This window comes from Hemiscyllium ocellatum, chromosome 16, assembly GCF_020745735.1.
Source record: "Hemiscyllium ocellatum isolate sHemOce1 chromosome 16, sHemOce1.pat.X.cur, whole genome shotgun sequence".
In the NCBI taxonomy this organism is placed as follows: domain Eukaryota; kingdom Metazoa; phylum Chordata; class Chondrichthyes; order Orectolobiformes; family Hemiscylliidae; genus Hemiscyllium; species Hemiscyllium ocellatum.
The window spans coordinates 35,680,134-35,698,812 of record NC_083416.1 but is presented as its reverse complement, the minus strand read 5'-3'; the positions used below and the strand labels follow the sequence as shown (position 1 = coordinate 35,698,812).

Genomic DNA, 18,679 nt, shown 5'->3' with positions numbered 1-18,679 from the left:
GTCTATGTAAATGGTGGACAAGTATCAGGGAAACAGGAGATGTGTCACTAATTTCAGAAAATCAGGAGATTTGCAGGGTCTGATGGCTTTTCTATCCACAGTATTTATATGGCTGATCCATTTCAATTCAGCTTTTTGGACAATGTGTATTTTAATGATGCTATGAAAGATTCTTATTAAAGAAAGCTATGGTATGCTTGTCCCAGTAAGGATAGGTCAATAAAGATTGGAGCTGGGAAAAGGTCAAGCAGCATCAGAGGAGCAGGAGAGTTAATGTTTCAGGTCAGGAACCTTTCATCAGGACCGGGGCAGGGGAAGGGGCCTGAGAAACAAATAGAGGGAGGGGGTGGGGCTGTGGGAATGGTAGGTGGGATGGCAACTGATGGATGCAGATAGGTGATTAGGATTAGTCAGTGGGGAGGGTGGAGTGGATAGGTGGGAAGAAAGATGGACAGGTTAGCTCAGGTCATGGGGGAGCAAATGATTAGGGGGTTGCAGTGGGAGAGAAACCCACTGAGATCTTTGAAGAGGGAGGAAGAAAGCTCCTTCAAGATTGGCATCCTTGGCAGACATAATGTGGAGACGCCGGTGTTGGCCTGGGATGTATAAAGTTAAAAATTATACAACATCGGGTTATAGTCCAACAGACTACAGGCTACAACAGCAGAGGCTTCGCAGCATGGTTTTCAGCAACTTGGAGACAGTGAGGACTGCGGATGCAGGAAAGTCAAAGTCGATAAATCGTGGACTGGAATAAGCATGGCAGGTCGAGCAGCATCAGAGGAGCAGGAGAGTCAACATTTCAAGACAGGACCAATCACTTGCTACCTGCATCCACCTGTCACCATCCTGCCTACCTTCCCCAGACCCCACTCCCTTCCTCTATTTATTTCTCAGCCCTCTTCCCCCTCCCTAGTCTTGATGAAAGGTCCTGACTAAAACATCGACTCCCCTGCCCCTCTAATGCTGCTTGACCTGCAGTACTTTTTCCAGTTTCACACTTTATTGACTCTGACTTTCTAGCATCTGCAGTGTCTCCCAGTAAGGATAAACATTATGTTCAAATAATTGTAATGCAACACCCGAAAAACGACTGTCTTTGCACTTGAAAATGTGCTTATTTGAAGATAACCTCTCAGTGTACTGAATTACAAGATAATTGTATATGAGGTGCCATAACCTGGAAGGATAGCCAGTTTTTACGAGGTATTCAGATGAAAGAATCCATAGATGATAAGAAAAGTTGGAAGAGTTTTGGGTATGTTATTGTAACATGTGTAAATCATGTATAAGTTGGTTTGAGTTTAGGTTTTGGGGGGAAAAAAACAAAATAAATTCAATGTGTGTGTTTGTTAAGACACAACAGACTAGATGACTCACAATCATAATATGTCACTACAATTTGCTCATTAGATTTCCAAAGGACCAACTCCTGTTTACCTGCATCAGTTTCCTGGAATTATTCCAAACTAAAATACTTCAAAAGACCATTAAAATAATCTATGCTGAGAGTTTTTTTTTAATTCAGGGCACAATCAGAAGGCGTTATCACACCATCATAATGTAACTGCAAACAAATTATTTATGAAATTGTATTATAATTATTGTATTCTGGGTATTGGCTGCCTTACCCTGTGTTTCTACATTTTGCATGGGGATAAGTGAAACTGTACTCATCTGCATGAGTGGAAAATTGCAAATTAACGTGCACATGAGTAAATGACCAGTTGAAAGTTAGCCTGGGGAAGTATCTTAGTAAGAGAAATATATTCTTCAGTTGGTGGTGGTCATACCTAAAACGGAATGGGCTGAAATAAAATATGCAATTTTCTGCTCATGCAGATGAGTACAGTTTCACTCAGCTCCGTGCAAATTGTAGAAACGTAGGGTAAGGCAGCCAATACCCAGAACGCGGTACTTAGAATACAATTCCATAAATAGTTTGTATGCAGTTACATTATGATGGTGTGTGATAAAGCCTTCTGATCATGCCCTGATTTAAAACAAAATCTCAGCACAGATTCTTTTAATGACCTTAGAAGAATTTTAGTTTGGAATAATTCCAGGAAACTGATCAGGTAAGCAGGAGTTGGTTCTTTGGAAAAACTCAGCAGGTCTGGCAGCATCTGTGGAGAGAAATCAGGTTAATGTTTTGGATCGAGTAACCCCTTTCTAAGTTCTGAGTTTTTCCAGCAATTCATGATTTTGTTTCTGATTTGCAGCACCCATAGTTCTTTTGGTTTTTACTTAAGATATGAGCTGATCCTAATTCTAGTTGAGTGTTAACGTGTTAAAAGCACTCAAATGGATCTGCCTATTTCCATTTTATTCATAGATTCAGGGATACAGTAACATGTGTAAGAAGAAAGAGGTAGTCAAGAGAGGAAATATATAAATGAATTTTAAAACTCTGAGAATAACTCAAAGAAAGTGCTGCAATGATGGGAAGGAAAGATCAATTCAGAAATCCCTTAGATAAATTCAAAAAGGCATCTGATCTTTTCCAAAGCTTAAAATGCAGGGGATTAAGAATTGATAGATAAAACTTACAGTAAAGAAAAGCTGAGATACAGTCTTGAAGCCACAGCTGCCTAGCCACTTTCTCTGCCAGCACAAATATTAGCTGCATATGCTCTTATTGCAAAGCTTTGCATCTGGTTCTGCTATCTCACCCTGATAACACTGTCCACAGACAGTGTCAGACAAATAAATGGCTGATCCATCTAGGTGAATAGAACAAAGTTCGCTAAACTGGTTGATGATTACCCAGACATATTTTCTTTCATGCAACACCTTGTAAAGCTGAGCATTTCACAAACATTAACTCTTCACTTTCTGTTTGGGACTCAAAGCCTGCTTGAGTACAGAAATTAGCTTGACACTCCATTATGGGACTAAGGGAGTTCTGCACTATCAGAGGAGCTATCAGTGTGATATGAAATTCTGACTCCATCTGCCCTCTCAGCAATGTGCAAGCAATATTTTTGATCCCTTGTTCAAAATAAACATTACGAAAAAATGACCACGAGTTAATCTCAATGTTTTTTTATGGGAGTTTGCTGTCTGCAAGGTGAATGCTACATTTCCTGTATTACAACATTGACTGCATTTCAAAAGTGACTTCAGTTGCAAAAGTTGCTTCCCCAGAAGCATCTATGCAGTCAGAAAGACAGTGCTTGGACTCCAGCTTTTCACAATATGTTTACTGATTTAGATAAGGTACTAAATGTATATCTCCAAGCTTGCAGATGACACTAAGCTGAGTTGGAGTGTCAGCTTGATGCAAAGGTGCATCAGTGTGACTTGGGCAAGTTGAGCAAATGCATGTCAGATGCAATATAATATAAATTAATTTGAAGTTATCCACTTTAGTTGCAAAAGCAGGAAGGTAGATTGTTATCTGAATGGCAATAGAGTGGGAAAGCAGAATGCAACAAGACCTGGGTAGCCTTGTACACCAGTTGCTGAAAATAAACATGCAGATGCAGCAGGCAGTGAAGAAAGCAAATGGTATAATGGCGTTTGTGGCAAGAGGATTCTTACTACTGGAATAAGGATGGCTGCAATTGTACAGGGTCTTGGTGAGAAAATGCCTGAAGTTGTCATACAGTTTTGGTTTCCTTATCTAAGGAAGGATGCTCTAGCTATGCAAGGAGTCCAACAGATATTTATCAGATTGATTCCTGCGATGGCAGGACTGATGTATGAAGAAACAATGGACTGGTTAGGACTATATTCAATGGAGTTAAAATAATGAGGGGAAAATCTCATAGAAACCTATAAGATTGTAACAGGATTAGACAAGTAAATTTTCCAATGACTATGGAGTCCAGAACTGTAAGTTGCAGTTTAAGGGAATAGCGTAGACCATTTAGGACTGAGATGATGAGAAATTTCTTCACCAGGAGAATGGTGAGTCCACTGAATTCTATGGCACAAAAAAACGGTTGAGGACAAGCACTGAATGTTTTCAAGAAGGAATCAGATATAATTCATATATAAATGGATCAAAGGGTAACGGACAAAGTGGGAACAGAATACTAAGTTGGATGATCAGTAATGGTCAATTTGAATGGTGGGAGAAAGTGAGGACTGCAGATGCTGAAGATCAGAGTCAAAAATTGTAGCGCTGCATAAGCACAGCCGGTCAGGCAGCAGCCTAGGTGGGGGAGAGTCGAGGTTACAAGCATAAGCACTTCATCACGCTCTTGATGAAAAGCTTATGCTCGAAACATTGACTCTCCTGCTCCTCAGATGCTGCTTGACTGGCTGTATGCATCCAGCACCACAGGTTTTGTCTCTCATGTTGAATGGTGGACCAATCTTGGAGGACTGAATGGTTTGTGCTTGTTCCATTTCTGTTTCTGTGTGACAGAATACTCCCACTTAACTGAATGAGAGCACCTCCAACAACATTCGAGAAGCTCAACAGTATCCAAAGCAAAGTAACCTGCTTGACTAGCACCATGTCCATCACTGTTAACATTCACTCCCTCCGCTGTCATCACACAGTAACAGCAGTGTATCCCATCTCCAAGATTACTGAAATAACTTACTAAAGCTGCTTTGACAGCAAATGGATGAGCTCTCCCACCTGAAGGACAAAGGCTGCAGGAGCACAAGCTTTTGAAAGCTCCCCTCCAAGCCATACATCATCCTGATGAGGAACAATATTGCAGGTCCTTCACTGACACTGGATCATAATCATGGAACCTTCTCACTGTAGTGTATCCACACCGCAAGGACTGTAGTGCCTCAAGAAGTCTACTCATCATCACTTTCACAAGGGCAATTAGGGATAGCAATAAATGTAGATGTGGCTGGCACACAAGTATACAAGTCTCACTTGCTTGGTGATGAATACCCTGTCTCATTACTGTTACACCTATCTCTCACCTTTGCTCCAATCAATTTTCCTGTCCTTCCTCACAAGCTGCTGAGGCAAACGGCACATGACTTTCTGCCCATCCTACTGCCGGTGAGCCAGATCTGTAAATATTTCCTCCATTGCATATATAACTGGGCTGGATCTTCCTCATGGCACCAAACATCATCAATTGCTCCTCAGCCCCTACTCTTGCCCATTCTGATGCTGCTTCTGAGAGAAGCTTTTGAGGCAAACTCCTTTAGAAAGGGAGACTGTACCTTAAATCAAACATCTTCAATGTCAAACTGGAGTGTCGGGGTAGGACTGGACATGCCCTTTCTTATGGCATGACCCATCATAAACTTAAGTTTCAATGTCCAGAGTGAATGTTAATGAATGGGTATGATGGGTAGGGGAGAAGGATGACCAGTGAGTAAGCTGGCAGGTGGCTGGGTGGCAGGATGATTGGACTGGATAGATGAGTCAGATAGTAGCTGGGTCGGGAGTGATTGTCAGGTTGGAGGTTACTCAGGTCAGCTTACAGGGGTTTAAGTGGTTGGAAGTAGTTAGCTCTCATTGGTGTGGTAGTGGGTATTTAGGTGGTGGTCAGTGGTCAGTTCTTGACAGGAAGTGGTTGGGGTTTGTGTTGGTCAGAAGGGGTAGTTGGGTCAGGTTGGGGGTTAGTCGGACTGATGGTGGCAACACAAGAGATCAGGGGTGTGAGTCAGGTCAGGGTGTAGTGGATCGATGGAGTGTCAGGGAGGGTTATGGGGTTATTGAGAGAATCAGATTTGGGGAAGGGTAGAAGAGGGGTCAATGCGAGTGATTGGCAGCTCAGTTGTGTAGATACCCAGGAATTAGAATTTTTCTGGCTGACATTTCCTGGGTAGTTATCTGGGTAAGTCAATTGGAACTGTCTGAAGTCTCCAGCACTAATGCAGAGTCAAAGACTCTTCTGGAGGGCCGTGGGGAGCAGGGGATCTTCCTGACAAAAGTTGAATATTCCTTGGCAATTCCTAACCTGCCGTGTCTTCCAGTGGATGCCAAGCACAACTTGGGGCATCAGTCTGGTCTCCAACAATTTAGAGAGCACAGGATCTGGGTACTGCTACAGGCAAACTAGCAATAGACAAGAAAATTTATCTGTGCACTATTGAGACGATATTTAATCAGTCATATAAATTTGTGCAATTCTCTGAATGTTTCAAATCTGTTAGAAAAGTTTTCAAATCTTCAGAACATCTCTCTTTGCCATTCATAGAATCATAGAGTCATATAGCATGGAAACAGACCCTATGGCCCAACTCAGCTCTGCCAAATAGACATCCCAATCTGACCTAATCCCATTTGCTAGCACTCAGCCCACGTCCCCCTAAACCCTTCCTATTCATGTCCCCATCCAGATGCCTTATAAATATTGTAATTTTACCATTCTCCACCACTTCCTCTGCCAGCTCATTCTATACACACACCACCCCTGCAGGTTACTAAAGATTTCTGATAACACTGACTTTGAATCAAATCCACAGTGGCAGAGTTTGACAGTAATGTTTTGAAATTAATACTGAGATTATGAAAATAAATGCATTTATTATGTTATTGAAAGGTAGTACTGAAAATCAAATAACAATTCAACATTTTCTAAATTAATCTGATTAGCATTTTTTAATTCTCTGTTGTATTCTCTAATATCTGTCCTATTATGTAAGTTCCTTATTTTCAATCTTGCATGTGATCCTATTTTCAAATGTAGCACTGTGTTTTCTAATTGACTGATGTATTTTGAAATGAGGCCTAGTAATATGTGCTCTGTGAGGTGCAGAATGAAGCTTCTCCCCTTGACTGACAAAAACGGTACTCACTGAGGTGGAGGATGAAAGAATTCTCAGGAGACAATGTTGGCTCTGTCTCAAACCAGCAGGAAATTACAAGCATGGAGTAAAATTGCAATTTCAGTTTGCATTTGCTCAGTGATCTAACTATGATCATCCAAGAGCAGCAGGTCGAACCTCACTGAAAATCAACACTCATTGTTCCCTGTGTCAAATCTAATCCAACACAGAATAAATGCATTAACGATGCTATTTCATGCACTTGATTGTTCCATTTTAACAAAAGCACGAACAACTATGTTGATGCCAGGGTTTAATGCTTTTAATTTATAGAGCAAACAACTGAGATGACTTAAGTACGATCTCTACTTCTCAATGATTGTCTTTTTTAAATATAATATATAGACCTTTACTATCTCTTGATGGGGACTTTGGTAGAAGGGGCAGAGATGTTATTACCACTCTGTACAGAGGTCTCATTTACCCAAAATATGGCCTGATTAACTCTTCCTGCCTGAAAGATTGATTAAATGGAGAAAACTATAAACTTTAACCCAGATTAAAAAGGCTGTATTCCCTTCACTGATTCAAACCTCTTCAATAACTTTCTAGTTGACATTGTTAATCCACCTGGTTACATTGTGACCTGAGATTACTTCTTGTGATCGCAGTGCTTTGGCCAATGACGTGATCTGGAAGGGCATTCTTTCTGATGATCACCAATTAAGTGGTTTGCAAACAGGATTGTGGTCCATCATTAAGGTCTGTCTCCAAGAGCTAAATTCCCAATGGTAAGCAAGCTCAGCAATGCCAAGGCTATTGGTGCTGAGGCTACAGCTCCAGGAGTGTACCAATGATCAGGTGTTCTTGAAGAGGTGTGGGTGGGGACTAGTCTCTAAGGGCAGGCATCATCATTGCAATAGCAGTAGCCAATATTGAGCCTTCCAATCACCAAAAAATGCACAACCCCATCTCGACTGACAGGGACCACCAGGTTTTGCTGGACACTCTTTCCAATCTTTGGAGAGATGTGTACAGAATTTTAATTGACCTCTATGTGGCTCAGTTGGACTCCCACTTTCTTGCTGCTAATTCCAATAGTACTATTTCAAAATACCATTTAGAATGGAGATCAAGAGAAATTTCCTCTTTCACAGGATGATTGATATCTGTAATCTCTATCCCAGAGAGTACTGGAGTATGGGTCATTGAATATATTCAAGGCTGAACCAGAAAGAATTTTGATCTACACAAGGGTCTAGTGTGTTGGAGGGAGCTATGGAGACAAGAAGGAAAATGGAGTTGTGCTGACAATCTGACATGCTTTGAACTTAGCAATGAAACAACAGGCTCAAGCGGCTGAACGGCCTACAACATCTCCAATTTCTCAGCTTCTTAAAACAAATTGAGCAAACCTTCCCATGCCATTTCGTTGGCATTTCTGCTTTTGAGCCAATTATCAAAGGACTGGTAAAAGTCTAGCCCCAGTTGCTTAATAGAATCGGCCTTAAAAATTCATAAGGTGCTGGAAATTTCTGCTGGTGCAGTATGTTTACTATAAGATTTAATTTATATATTCAGTTGCACAAAATTTAACACCAAACCAATGGATTTGTAATAAGTTGCATTCATATATTGCCTCTCCTACCCCAGAACTTCTGAAGTCTCTGTGTTCCTTCAATTCTGGTCTCTTACATGTCATTAATTTTCACTAATGGCAGTTCTCCCTCCACCTTGCTACATTCTAAATTCTGAAATTCCCCTCCAAACCTCTCCTTGTTTCTACCTTCCTATTAGTAACTTCTTAAAACCCACTTTATTGACAAGCTTTTGGAATCCTGTCCAAAGATGGTCTAAAAATGCATATTGGTGTCATTTTTTGTCTGATAGCAATCCTGTAAAACACTTCAGAAAATTTACGTCACATTAAAAATGTTATAGAAATTCAACTTATTATTGTTATGACTAGTTACCAGCATCTGTAACAGAAAAACAGGGTATAAAATATTTATCAAATAGTCAAATTCAAATTAGGATTGCTTTATAGATTAAGTAAAGTATTTCTGTTTGTAACAGTCTGAGATCCTCCTAATTTTTTCTTAGCATTATAATGTAATCAATGGACTAGTGTTTTTCAATTGGCAGGAGCATGTGGGACTAACTGACTATATATCAGATTATTTCTAGTCAGTACAAGGCATGTCTTAGTGTTCTTAAATCATCCAGATGATCCAGTCCTGCATCTGTCCCATGTCAGTATTGGATGAACAATTTATTTTTTCCCTCAGGAAAGCAAACCCAGTGCGCCACTTTTTACCTGTTCTGTCAGAGCCCTTTCACAGCTGCACTGTTGATTTCTTCTCTGTTATAGAGAGACCCAACCGTTTAATTGCATATAAATGCAGTGATTCAGCTCTTCACATTCTTCTTCAATTTCTTGTACTTTGGACCAATTTCACTCAGGAGTGCAATTGACAAGAGAAAGTCTGTACATTTCCTATGGCTGGCCTCTTGTAACACAAGTCGTTTTTCTTTGTTTTCTTTGCCAGCCTAAGTGAGGTGTAGAGGTTTTCAATATATATATCTAGCATCTGTCAGTTTATTGTGAGATGCATCTATAGTTAAGGAAATATCGTATCTTTATTTTATTTTTGTGTTGTGTAGAGTGACAATTCACAAGAGTTTAATGTTCCTCATCTGCATTGTGCTCCGTGCACCTGTAAAGCAGCTTTAACTTCTAAAATAATACCAGCTTAGCAAAGGTAAGCCTTCACACAGTGAGATTCTGAACAGTTGTCATAGCAGCCCGAAAATTACGGTGTGTGGAAAACTGATTTCAATCATTTGTCCGCCCATTCACTGGAAGCACAGGATTGTGATAAAACACAAAGGAGAGCTACTGCACAACGCATGCCTTTCTGCCTGGGGTAGTGTGCAAGATCCTATGATGTACACCAATCATAATGCCGGGGCCACGTGATAATGTTGCTGTCAGAAACATATTCAGGGATATAGAAGTATCCCAAATTTAACTAATATTGGCACTGTCACAGTTTTATTTGATTCAACTTTACCAGACATATTATCTGTATCTAAGTTCATTTGCTTTAGATATTCCTTAGCCTATTTTTACCATGTAAATTTCTGCACTTCTTTTTTTCAGATGCCAGTCCCAGGAATCTGTGGAACTTCTACATGATCTTTACTTTGGCAGAACCCACCATAAAACCCAGCACTCCTGGATTTTCTCCATTTTCAAGATTTCTTGACCAACATTATGAGGAGTGAAACTTCCATTCACCTTTTACGGAGTGTTTGACCAAGGAGGTGTTTTCACTGGTTGAACTGAAGTGACCACACTCTGTGCAACACCTCTCGAGCTCAGAAAGGACCTGGTGCTGAACTGGAGGTCAGAACCAATAAGACAAATGACTTGCAGAATGGCATTAAGAGCACAGAAACTGCACTGTCACATCTGAGATTAAGATGGGAGCTGGACAACTTTCTCACTTTTTATGAGTATAAGGCAGGATGATGGAGAGATGTCTGTTGCAGTATTACATGTACATGTCACCCCCATTGTTGTTAATCCCACAAGTTGTGCAGGGACCAGTAAACCATCCTTAGCTGACAGCACGTATTGCAAAGTTGCAAGCCCTATCCTCCGTACCAAACACATGCTTACGTACTCATTCACCTCCAAATCCAGTGGTTTACCTATGAAGTGTTGTAATGTGTTCTTGTATGGTCTATTTTACCTAAGGTCCCTTCTCAAATAAATTTTATTTGGTGCTAAAGTTCAATGGTAATTGAGATGATGGTGCTGGTGTTGACGAAGAAGCAATGCTCTAGCATTCAGAGAAGATGCAGCCTCACTCAGTTAATCAGATTGTATTGTCGCAAAACTACATTGGGAGATTTTCCGTGTGACTGATAGGATTGTTGTTTTAATCAGAACAAAGAATACTGTGATGTATAAATGAATCACTCCAGTCTGAATGCAGGAACTCTGTGGTACTTCTCAGGTAGCAATCGATTAAGATGATTTATATCATTTTGATATTATTGTGTTTTTTTTTTGCAAAATGGATGATTGCATTTGACCAATCCTTGTCAAAGAGCTGAATTTGTAGGCATCAATGGTAATTTGACTGAGAAAATATTAACAAAGATGTTTGTGGGAAATTCTGTAGGCCAGTACTACATTACCATGCAAGATATTTAGAGGTTTATCTGTACAATATGTTCATGGAATTAACAATGCAATTTTACAAGATGTACCAGCAATCTATTGCACATCTAAGAACTTGTAATAACACTGAATAGATGAATTTTTCCATCTATGTGAATTAATAATAATGAGGCTATAACTGCTCAGCATCTCCCATAGATCAGATTGGTCTGCTTTGGATTATTATTCAGCCTTCATGTTTCTTTCCTCAAAATTCCCATTCCTTCCAAATAATATTCTCAATATTTGGTTTTCCAAGTACACCCAAGTATGAGTATACACACAAGCCCTGGCTGCCTGGTGCTTGCTCCCTCCTATCTCAGCTCCTGTTAGCCTTGTCCAAAAAGCTCAACTCCCACCACACTTTTATACAATAACAAAAAAACCAAGAGTCCTCATTATATGAAAGAAAAATAAGTACTTGCACTCACACAGAACTTTTCATGGTCGCCAATATCACATGGCACTTTAAAGCCAATGAAGTTCTTCTTGAAATGTATTCCCTGCTATAATCTGTGAAACACAGCAGCCAATTTGTGCTCAACAAACTCCCTTTGATGTCAAACGTGATCATGAGCAGAAAACCTCAGTATTGTGGTGTTTTAAGTATTGTTTGAGGGTAAGTTTTTTTTTTAACTTTAAACCTGGCAGGTTGACTTTGACTGGTCAAAGCTTTGCCCTGAGAGATGAGCCAGAAAATAGCTGTCACAGTCCTCCTAACTGAAGGAAAAGGAAAGAAACCACAACAAAAACAGTCTGGAATGGATGCAAGGTTAAGGAACAGACTGAAAGTACAATTCGGGGTTTTCTGTAAAGGTGATAATGTATAAGAAAAACATGAGCAGAAATAACTGTCACTGTGAGTTAAGTTACTGGGTAATTCAACCGTCATCGAGATACTTTGAATATATCCAAGGAGTCTGACCTCTGTTTTAACTGTCTGCCCAGGATGCTTCAAATTTCTTTTTGTCTAATGAATGTGAGTGTCACTGGCTAGACCAATAATTATTACCCATTTTTAATTGCTCTTGAGAAAGTGACGGTCAACTGTCTTTTTGAGCTGCTGCAATCCTTGGAAAATAAGAATACCCACAGCTCTCTTTAGAAAGGAGTTCCTGAAGTATGACTCAGTGATAATGAAGGAATGTTGATATAATTTCAAGTCAGGATGTGTGTGACTTGGAGGCATACTTCCAAGCAGCTTACACTCATCTGCTGTCCTTCTCTTTCTAAGTCACGGGTTTGGAAGACACTGTTAAAAAAGCTTGGCATAAATTCTGTTGACGATACACACTTCTACCACTCTGTATCAATGATGAAGGCACTGAATGTTGAAAGTGGTAGATGTGGTATCATTCAAATGAGGTGTGTTGTCCTGGTAGGTGTCAAGCTTCTGGACAGATTTTGGAACTGAACCCATCCAGGCAAGTCAAGCATATTCCATCACACTCCTAAACTATGTGTTGGAGATGGTAGACAGGCTTTGGAGAATAAGGAGGTGAGTTATTTGCTGCAAAGGCACCCTGACCAACTCTTGTAGTTACAGTTTCTGGATGATGGCAAGCCTCATAAAAACCTAAGAAGGTAACTCTTCAACCTTGATGAGAGATTCTGAAAATCTTTGAAGTATGGACTTTGAGTGCTGTCTGATAGAAAAGGGGATGGGCTGTCTTCCCGAGTTGAATGGGATGCACAATGCATAGAGAGAAACTCGCCCACTATCCTGCTGTTTAAGAAACAAGGGAGACAATTGGGCACCTTAAAGATCAACGAGGTCACCTACGTGTGGAAACACAGGAGGTAGGTGAGATATTAAACAAATATTTCATGTTAGTATTTACTGTGGAGAAGGACATGTAAGCTAGGGAGCTTGTGAAAATAAACAGTAATGTATTGAAATCAGTCTGCATGATGGAAGAGGAGGTGCTAGAGGTCTTAAAATGCATAAAGGTAGATAAATCCCCAGGATTTGATCAGGTGTATCCCAGGACATTCTGGGAGAATAAGGAAGAAATTGCAGGGCCACTAGCAGAGCTATATAAACATCTACAGTCAGGGATGAGGTGCCTGAAGACTGGAGGGTTGCTCATGCTGTGCCTAATTTTAAGAAAGGCTGCAAAGAAAAGTCTTGGAACTACAGACAGTATGTTTCACAGCAGTGGTCGGTAAGTTGTTGGAGGGGATTCTGAGAGACAGAATTACATGTATTTGGACAGGCAAGAACTGATTAGGGATAGTCAGCATGGCTTTTTGCATAAGAAATTGTGTCTCACAAACTTGATTGCGTTTGTGTTTTTTGAGGATATAACCAAGAAATACTTAAGGGCAGAGCAGTAGAAATTGTCTAATTAGACTTTAGCAAGACCTCCAACAAGGTTCCATATGATAGACTGATTTTTAAAGTTAGATCACATGACAGCTAGGCAACTGGATACAAAATCGGCTTGACAGTAGGTGACAGAGGGTGGTGATAGAGGATTGTTTATCAAAGGCCTGACTAGTGTGGGATGAATGAGGATGTTTGAAAATGGGGATATATGTTCAGCATTCATCTCTTGTTAGCTACTTAATTGTCCATCACTATTCATGACGGGAGGTGGCTGGAGTCAAAAGCTTAGATTCGATCTGTTAGTTGTGAGACTGCTTAGCCCTGTCTCTTACATGATGCTTCTGCTGTTTTAGCACAGATCTAGTCCTCGTTTGTCACCAGACTGACACCTTATTTTTAGATATCCCTGATGCTGCTCTTGGCATATTCCCTTGCACTCTTCATTGAAGCAGGATTCATTTCCCAGCTCAATTGTTATGTTAACACAAGGGATATGCTGGGCCATGAGGTTACAGATTGTAGATAAATATAATTCTGCAGCTGCTAATGGCCCACAGAGCTGTATGGATGTCCAGGTTGATTTGCTAGACCTCTTCAAAATCTGTACCCATTAGTATGATGTTACCATAAATGTTTTGCATGGTGGTAATTTGATACTGTGCAAGACAGACACATTAGTGACAGGTAGATTGCTGAGAAAGGGATCAAGTAGATTTTTTTCCCTCATGTAGGTTCCTTCATCATAATCATACACATTTATAATAAGTGGGTCTTAAAACTGGCTACCCTGACTCAGAGGCAGGGACACTATCACTGCACCACAAGAGTCTCATTGCTGTTTATAATCAACCTGTTCAGAAATGTTATCAACACCTTTGGAGCAGGTGGGATGTAAACCCAGGTCTCCTAGCTCAAAGGCAGGGAAAATATAAAAACCATTGTGACTTGAAATACTCATTTCACCAATGCAAAATATATGAACTTACCACTTCATTAAATTATGTGCAAAGCTATTAATGCACCGATTGATTCTAATGCAGATGCCTGCTTAGAGTTAAGTTCAATATTATTGATTTGAAACTATCTCCTCTGCAACATTTGAAGGGCATATCTTTTATTGTTTGTTTTTAATATATAACAGGTACTTTAACCCGAAAGCCCACAAACACTGTTAACTTGGAAATTAATCACTTGCGGTTAATTTTTCAAAAACATTATCATTCACTAAGCACATCCAAATACTCAGAAATTTCACAGAAGTGGCATTGGTCAAGCTCTCTCCACAACAAATTTGAGCGAAATTCATGTTATTTAAATTAGTATTTGTTGTATTACTATAAACTGAGATGAGGGAGAATTTCTTCAGCCAAAAGATGGTTAATCTAGGGAATTCATTCCTGTAGAGGGCTGTGGAAGCCAAGCCATGGAGTGAATTTAAAACAGAGGTAGGTAGGTCCTTGATCAAGGGTTACAGGGAGAAGGGAGGAGATGGGGTTGAGAAATATATCAGCCATGATTGAATGGTGAAGCAGATTCAATGGGCTAAATGGTCTAATTCTACTTCTATGTCTTGTAGTCTTAATAGATGACATTACAACGTATTAAATTAGCTTTTTGGGGAGGCGATGGCCTCGTGGTATGATCACAGGACTGTTAATCCAGGGACCTAGGCCATGTTCTGCAGGCCTGGGTTCAAATACTGTCATGGCAGATGGTGGAATTTGAATTCAACAATAACAACTCTGGAATTAAGAGTCTAGTGATGACCATGAATCCATTGTCGATTGTTGGAAAAATCCATCTGCTTCACTAATTTCTTTCAGGGAAGGAAACTGCCATCTGTACGTGGTCTGGCCTACATGTGATATCAGACCCACAACAATGAGGTTGACTCTTAACTACCCTCTGGGCAATTAGGGATGGAAAATAAATGCTGGCCGAGCCAGCGATGTCCTCATCCCTTGAAAGAATGAATTTTGTATTATCCTTTCTTTCAGAAGAGGTAAGAGATGTCAAGGCTATGTGACGTCAAATAAATACCAAGTTATAAAGAGATTGATTAGGTGTCATTTGGGTATAGTTGCTTCTTTTTGTCAATAGTTTCTTGCATATGATTCATATGTTTGACTGCTCCACTCTTCTTGAAATAACAATCTATAGTGTGCTCATATCTACGTTTCAAAAAAGGAGTGGTACTATCTATTTTGGGTGTGTTTGTTGAATGGAGTAGTCTATTAGAATGGTCTAAAAAACGTGGCACAAATGAAGATTTCACTGTTAATTTATTGAAAACAAACTGGGTAAAACACGAGTGGCAATGAAGCAATGTATTACAAACAGCTGAATCAGTAAAATAGTGTAAATAAATTGATGTATAGAGTGGCAGCTAATTTACAGAATTGCAAAGTGGCAATCTTGATAAGAAGAACTGAACTTTGTTGAATTGCTGTATAAGTGTGAGTGGTAAGCTTGTTAACATGAAAATCTAATAATTTTGATATATTTTCCCTGCTATCAATTTACTGACCTTTGTCATATGTTAGTTGTATCCTATCACTCAGTAAAAAGGCAGTTTAAAAACTTAACATGCACCACGTCATTAAGGCACCATATTATATGCCAAACTGGGGAACAATGGTATTTGTGAGACCCGAAGCCTGAGGATGACTTTATTGCAGTGTTTTACTTGGCAATGATTTTGCTAGAAATTATTTATTGACTTTTTAAGTTTTGTTCCTTTCATTCTTCTTACTTTTCATTAACATATTTATTACAAAATTAATTGGTAATTTTTATCCATTAATTGTTGCAAAAAAAAGTTAACATTGCTTACCTTATCTCGTATTTGTTGCCGCACTTTTTCTCGCTCAGCTTCCATTCTAATATGCTTTTGCTTACGCTCTTCTTCCTGCTGACGAAGGGCCTCTTGTCTCTCTTCCTCCTTCTTCTGTGCATCAGGGTCTTTCTCTTCATCACCTCCCAACATTTTGCCCATATCTTTGGTGGCCCCTGTATGAAATAATAACATATAACCGAGCCATGAAAATCAAAGGCATCGATCAAAGATATTGATTCTTCAAATGATATTAGTTCTAGTTTGGTGAAGGAGACAAAACTGGGGTCATGTGGAGGTGGGCCATGGCAGGTTTTGCAATGGGAACTCTTTAGTTTGAACAGGTTTTGACTACATATAAAAAAAATGTTCCAAACAGTTATTGCTCACATTTCTGGTGATGCTCATTAATCATGACAGCTTCTGCATCCACTGAGAAATTTAAAGCAGTGCATTCAAATATTGACCTTTGCCGCACAGGTTTTTTTGCTTAAGCCATGGCACATGTTTCTTTTATCATAGAATCTCACAGCACAGAAGCACATGTAAAATGCATGCATTGGCTCTTTGCAAGAACTGTCCTATTCATCCCAACAACCCCTACTCCTTCTCAATAATCCTGCAGTCGTTCTAGTTTTCAGAATGTTTCCACAGCCTTTCTCAAACTTAACATTACATTTCAAATAGTGCAATTCAGTACCTAAGAATTATTCTCATCTTCTTTCTGTTGAGTGGAGGCTGCAACTGAGGTATACAAATAAAATACTGAAAAAATTAGGCTGGAAGGATATAAGTTTTCAAATGGTTGGATCATGTTCTGCATTCATCATTATGCTTCAGTAAGCTAGGCATTTATTTCTAATAAAAATTGTTTCAAGCAATTCTTCTGCTGAAAACTCACTGACTAAAATTATTTTAATGGTCACATAAAAGTCCATAGTTAAGCCACATGAAAAGAATAGAGCTCCTTTGTTGACAGCTGTTAATATTTAATAAATTAAATGTAAATTGGGAAGAAAAATATCTAAATTACAGTGCTTAACCTCTAAACATTTATGTTCTCTAGCATTTCCAACCATAAGTTCCAATAAAATGCCAGAATGATTTATTTTACCGTGACTACAGTATGATGCACATTCCCCAAAACAAATAACACATGTAGATTTAATCAGGATTAGCTGCCAGTGAAAAGTCTGTTGCTGTTATTGTGTTGGTAAGAGCTGGCACTGAGACACTGAAGTGATATTTAAACTGTGCCATTTCTCTTAGATCCACTGTATTTGTTTCTAGCTGCCCACAGATCTTGGAGGACACAGATAATGCTCCAGTACCTGAACTTGCTGTATCATTGCAGAGTGATCGAATTTTATAACTCTCTTACATTTATGTATGGCTGGTGCAACTAGCCTCCCTGTAAATTGGTTTTACTGTGGGTCTCACTATTTTGTATTCTATAGACTGGCTGCATATGTATGTGTGAATTGCTGTCCTGGGATATTGTGATTCCTAGCCCTGAGGAAGGCTAAGACTGACAGCAATTGGAAAAAGCCAGTAAAAAACAACAGGTTGTCACTCTCAAAATAAAGTCTGAAATCCTCATTTCCGGCTCCACAGTGTGAGCAAAACCTATGTGTTGATAGCTGGCAGCTCAAAAATGGCAGAAATTTCTGTTTGTGCAGTCTGGTGATCTTCCGTTTATCAGATAAAACCGCAGTGCTCAGTGTGCAATGCCCACTTCCCTTGGCAGTGTTCCTAGTCACCAGGATGAATTTGACTTGGGGCCTGAGAAGATTTAATTTTCTGCCCATTCATAATCAATTAGTGGAAAATATAGTCCTCAGAAGCTGTTGGTCATAAAAATAACTGATGTTTATTTGAATTGTGTCCACTTCAGTCAATTAATCCTGGATGGGAGAATTCTGTACTTCTTTTGTAAGTTTATGAAACATTTGGGGGTAAAAAATGAATAAAAATACCTTTTTTCAGGCACAAGGGTCATGATTTGTGACCTGCCTGCAGCAGTTCTGCTGAAAAGAGCATTAAGTATTAACCCGTGTTATGACACCACATGGACTTGGGTAGGGAAAAGCATAATATCTCTGGATGTTGAAGGAGACTGCTTTCTTCATTGTCTAAGTAACACATCTATCATATCAATGTATCTTGTACCTTATTGCTATCATGCAATAAATGACATCTTGTTTAACACAGCAGCCTGTTCTCAAAGGACTGTCTAATGGTTTTCATCTACCACACTAATGTAGAAATGTAGAGAATAGGATCATCTGGCTAATCATCCAACACATTTCCCAATTCCTACTTTCTCCCCATGCCTTTTGATCTCTTTGACCTTAAGAGCCACATCTAACAGCTTCTTGAAACATTCAGCCATTTTTTTGTGGCAGAGAATTCCATTGACTCACCTCTTTCTGGTTGCAGAAATTTCACTTTATCCCAGTCTGAAGTAGCTTAGAGCATTACCCCGGTTCTGGATTCCCCAGTCATTGGGAACATTTGTCTTGCGTTTACCCTGTCAAATCCTGTTAGACTTTTATGGGTTTCTGTGAGATACCCCACCCCCATTCTT

At 39.5% G+C, this 18,679-nt stretch overlaps 1 protein-coding gene across 4 annotated transcripts in view; it reads right to left on the bottom strand.

Annotated features, from left to right (window-relative positions):
• The window catches only part of LOC132823188 (complexin-2), a 328,275-nt gene that overhangs the window by 4,451 nt on the left and 305,145 nt on the right, over positions 1 to 18,679 (bottom strand). For all 4 annotated transcript variants that reach the window (XM_060836776.1, XM_060836778.1, XM_060836779.1 and 1 more), the window contains one exon: positions 16,093 to 16,268. In XM_060836776.1, coding sequence (XP_060692759.1) covers positions 16,093 to 16,268 — 176 coding nt within the window. The remainder of the gene's footprint in view (positions 1 to 16,092; positions 16,269 to 18,679) is intronic.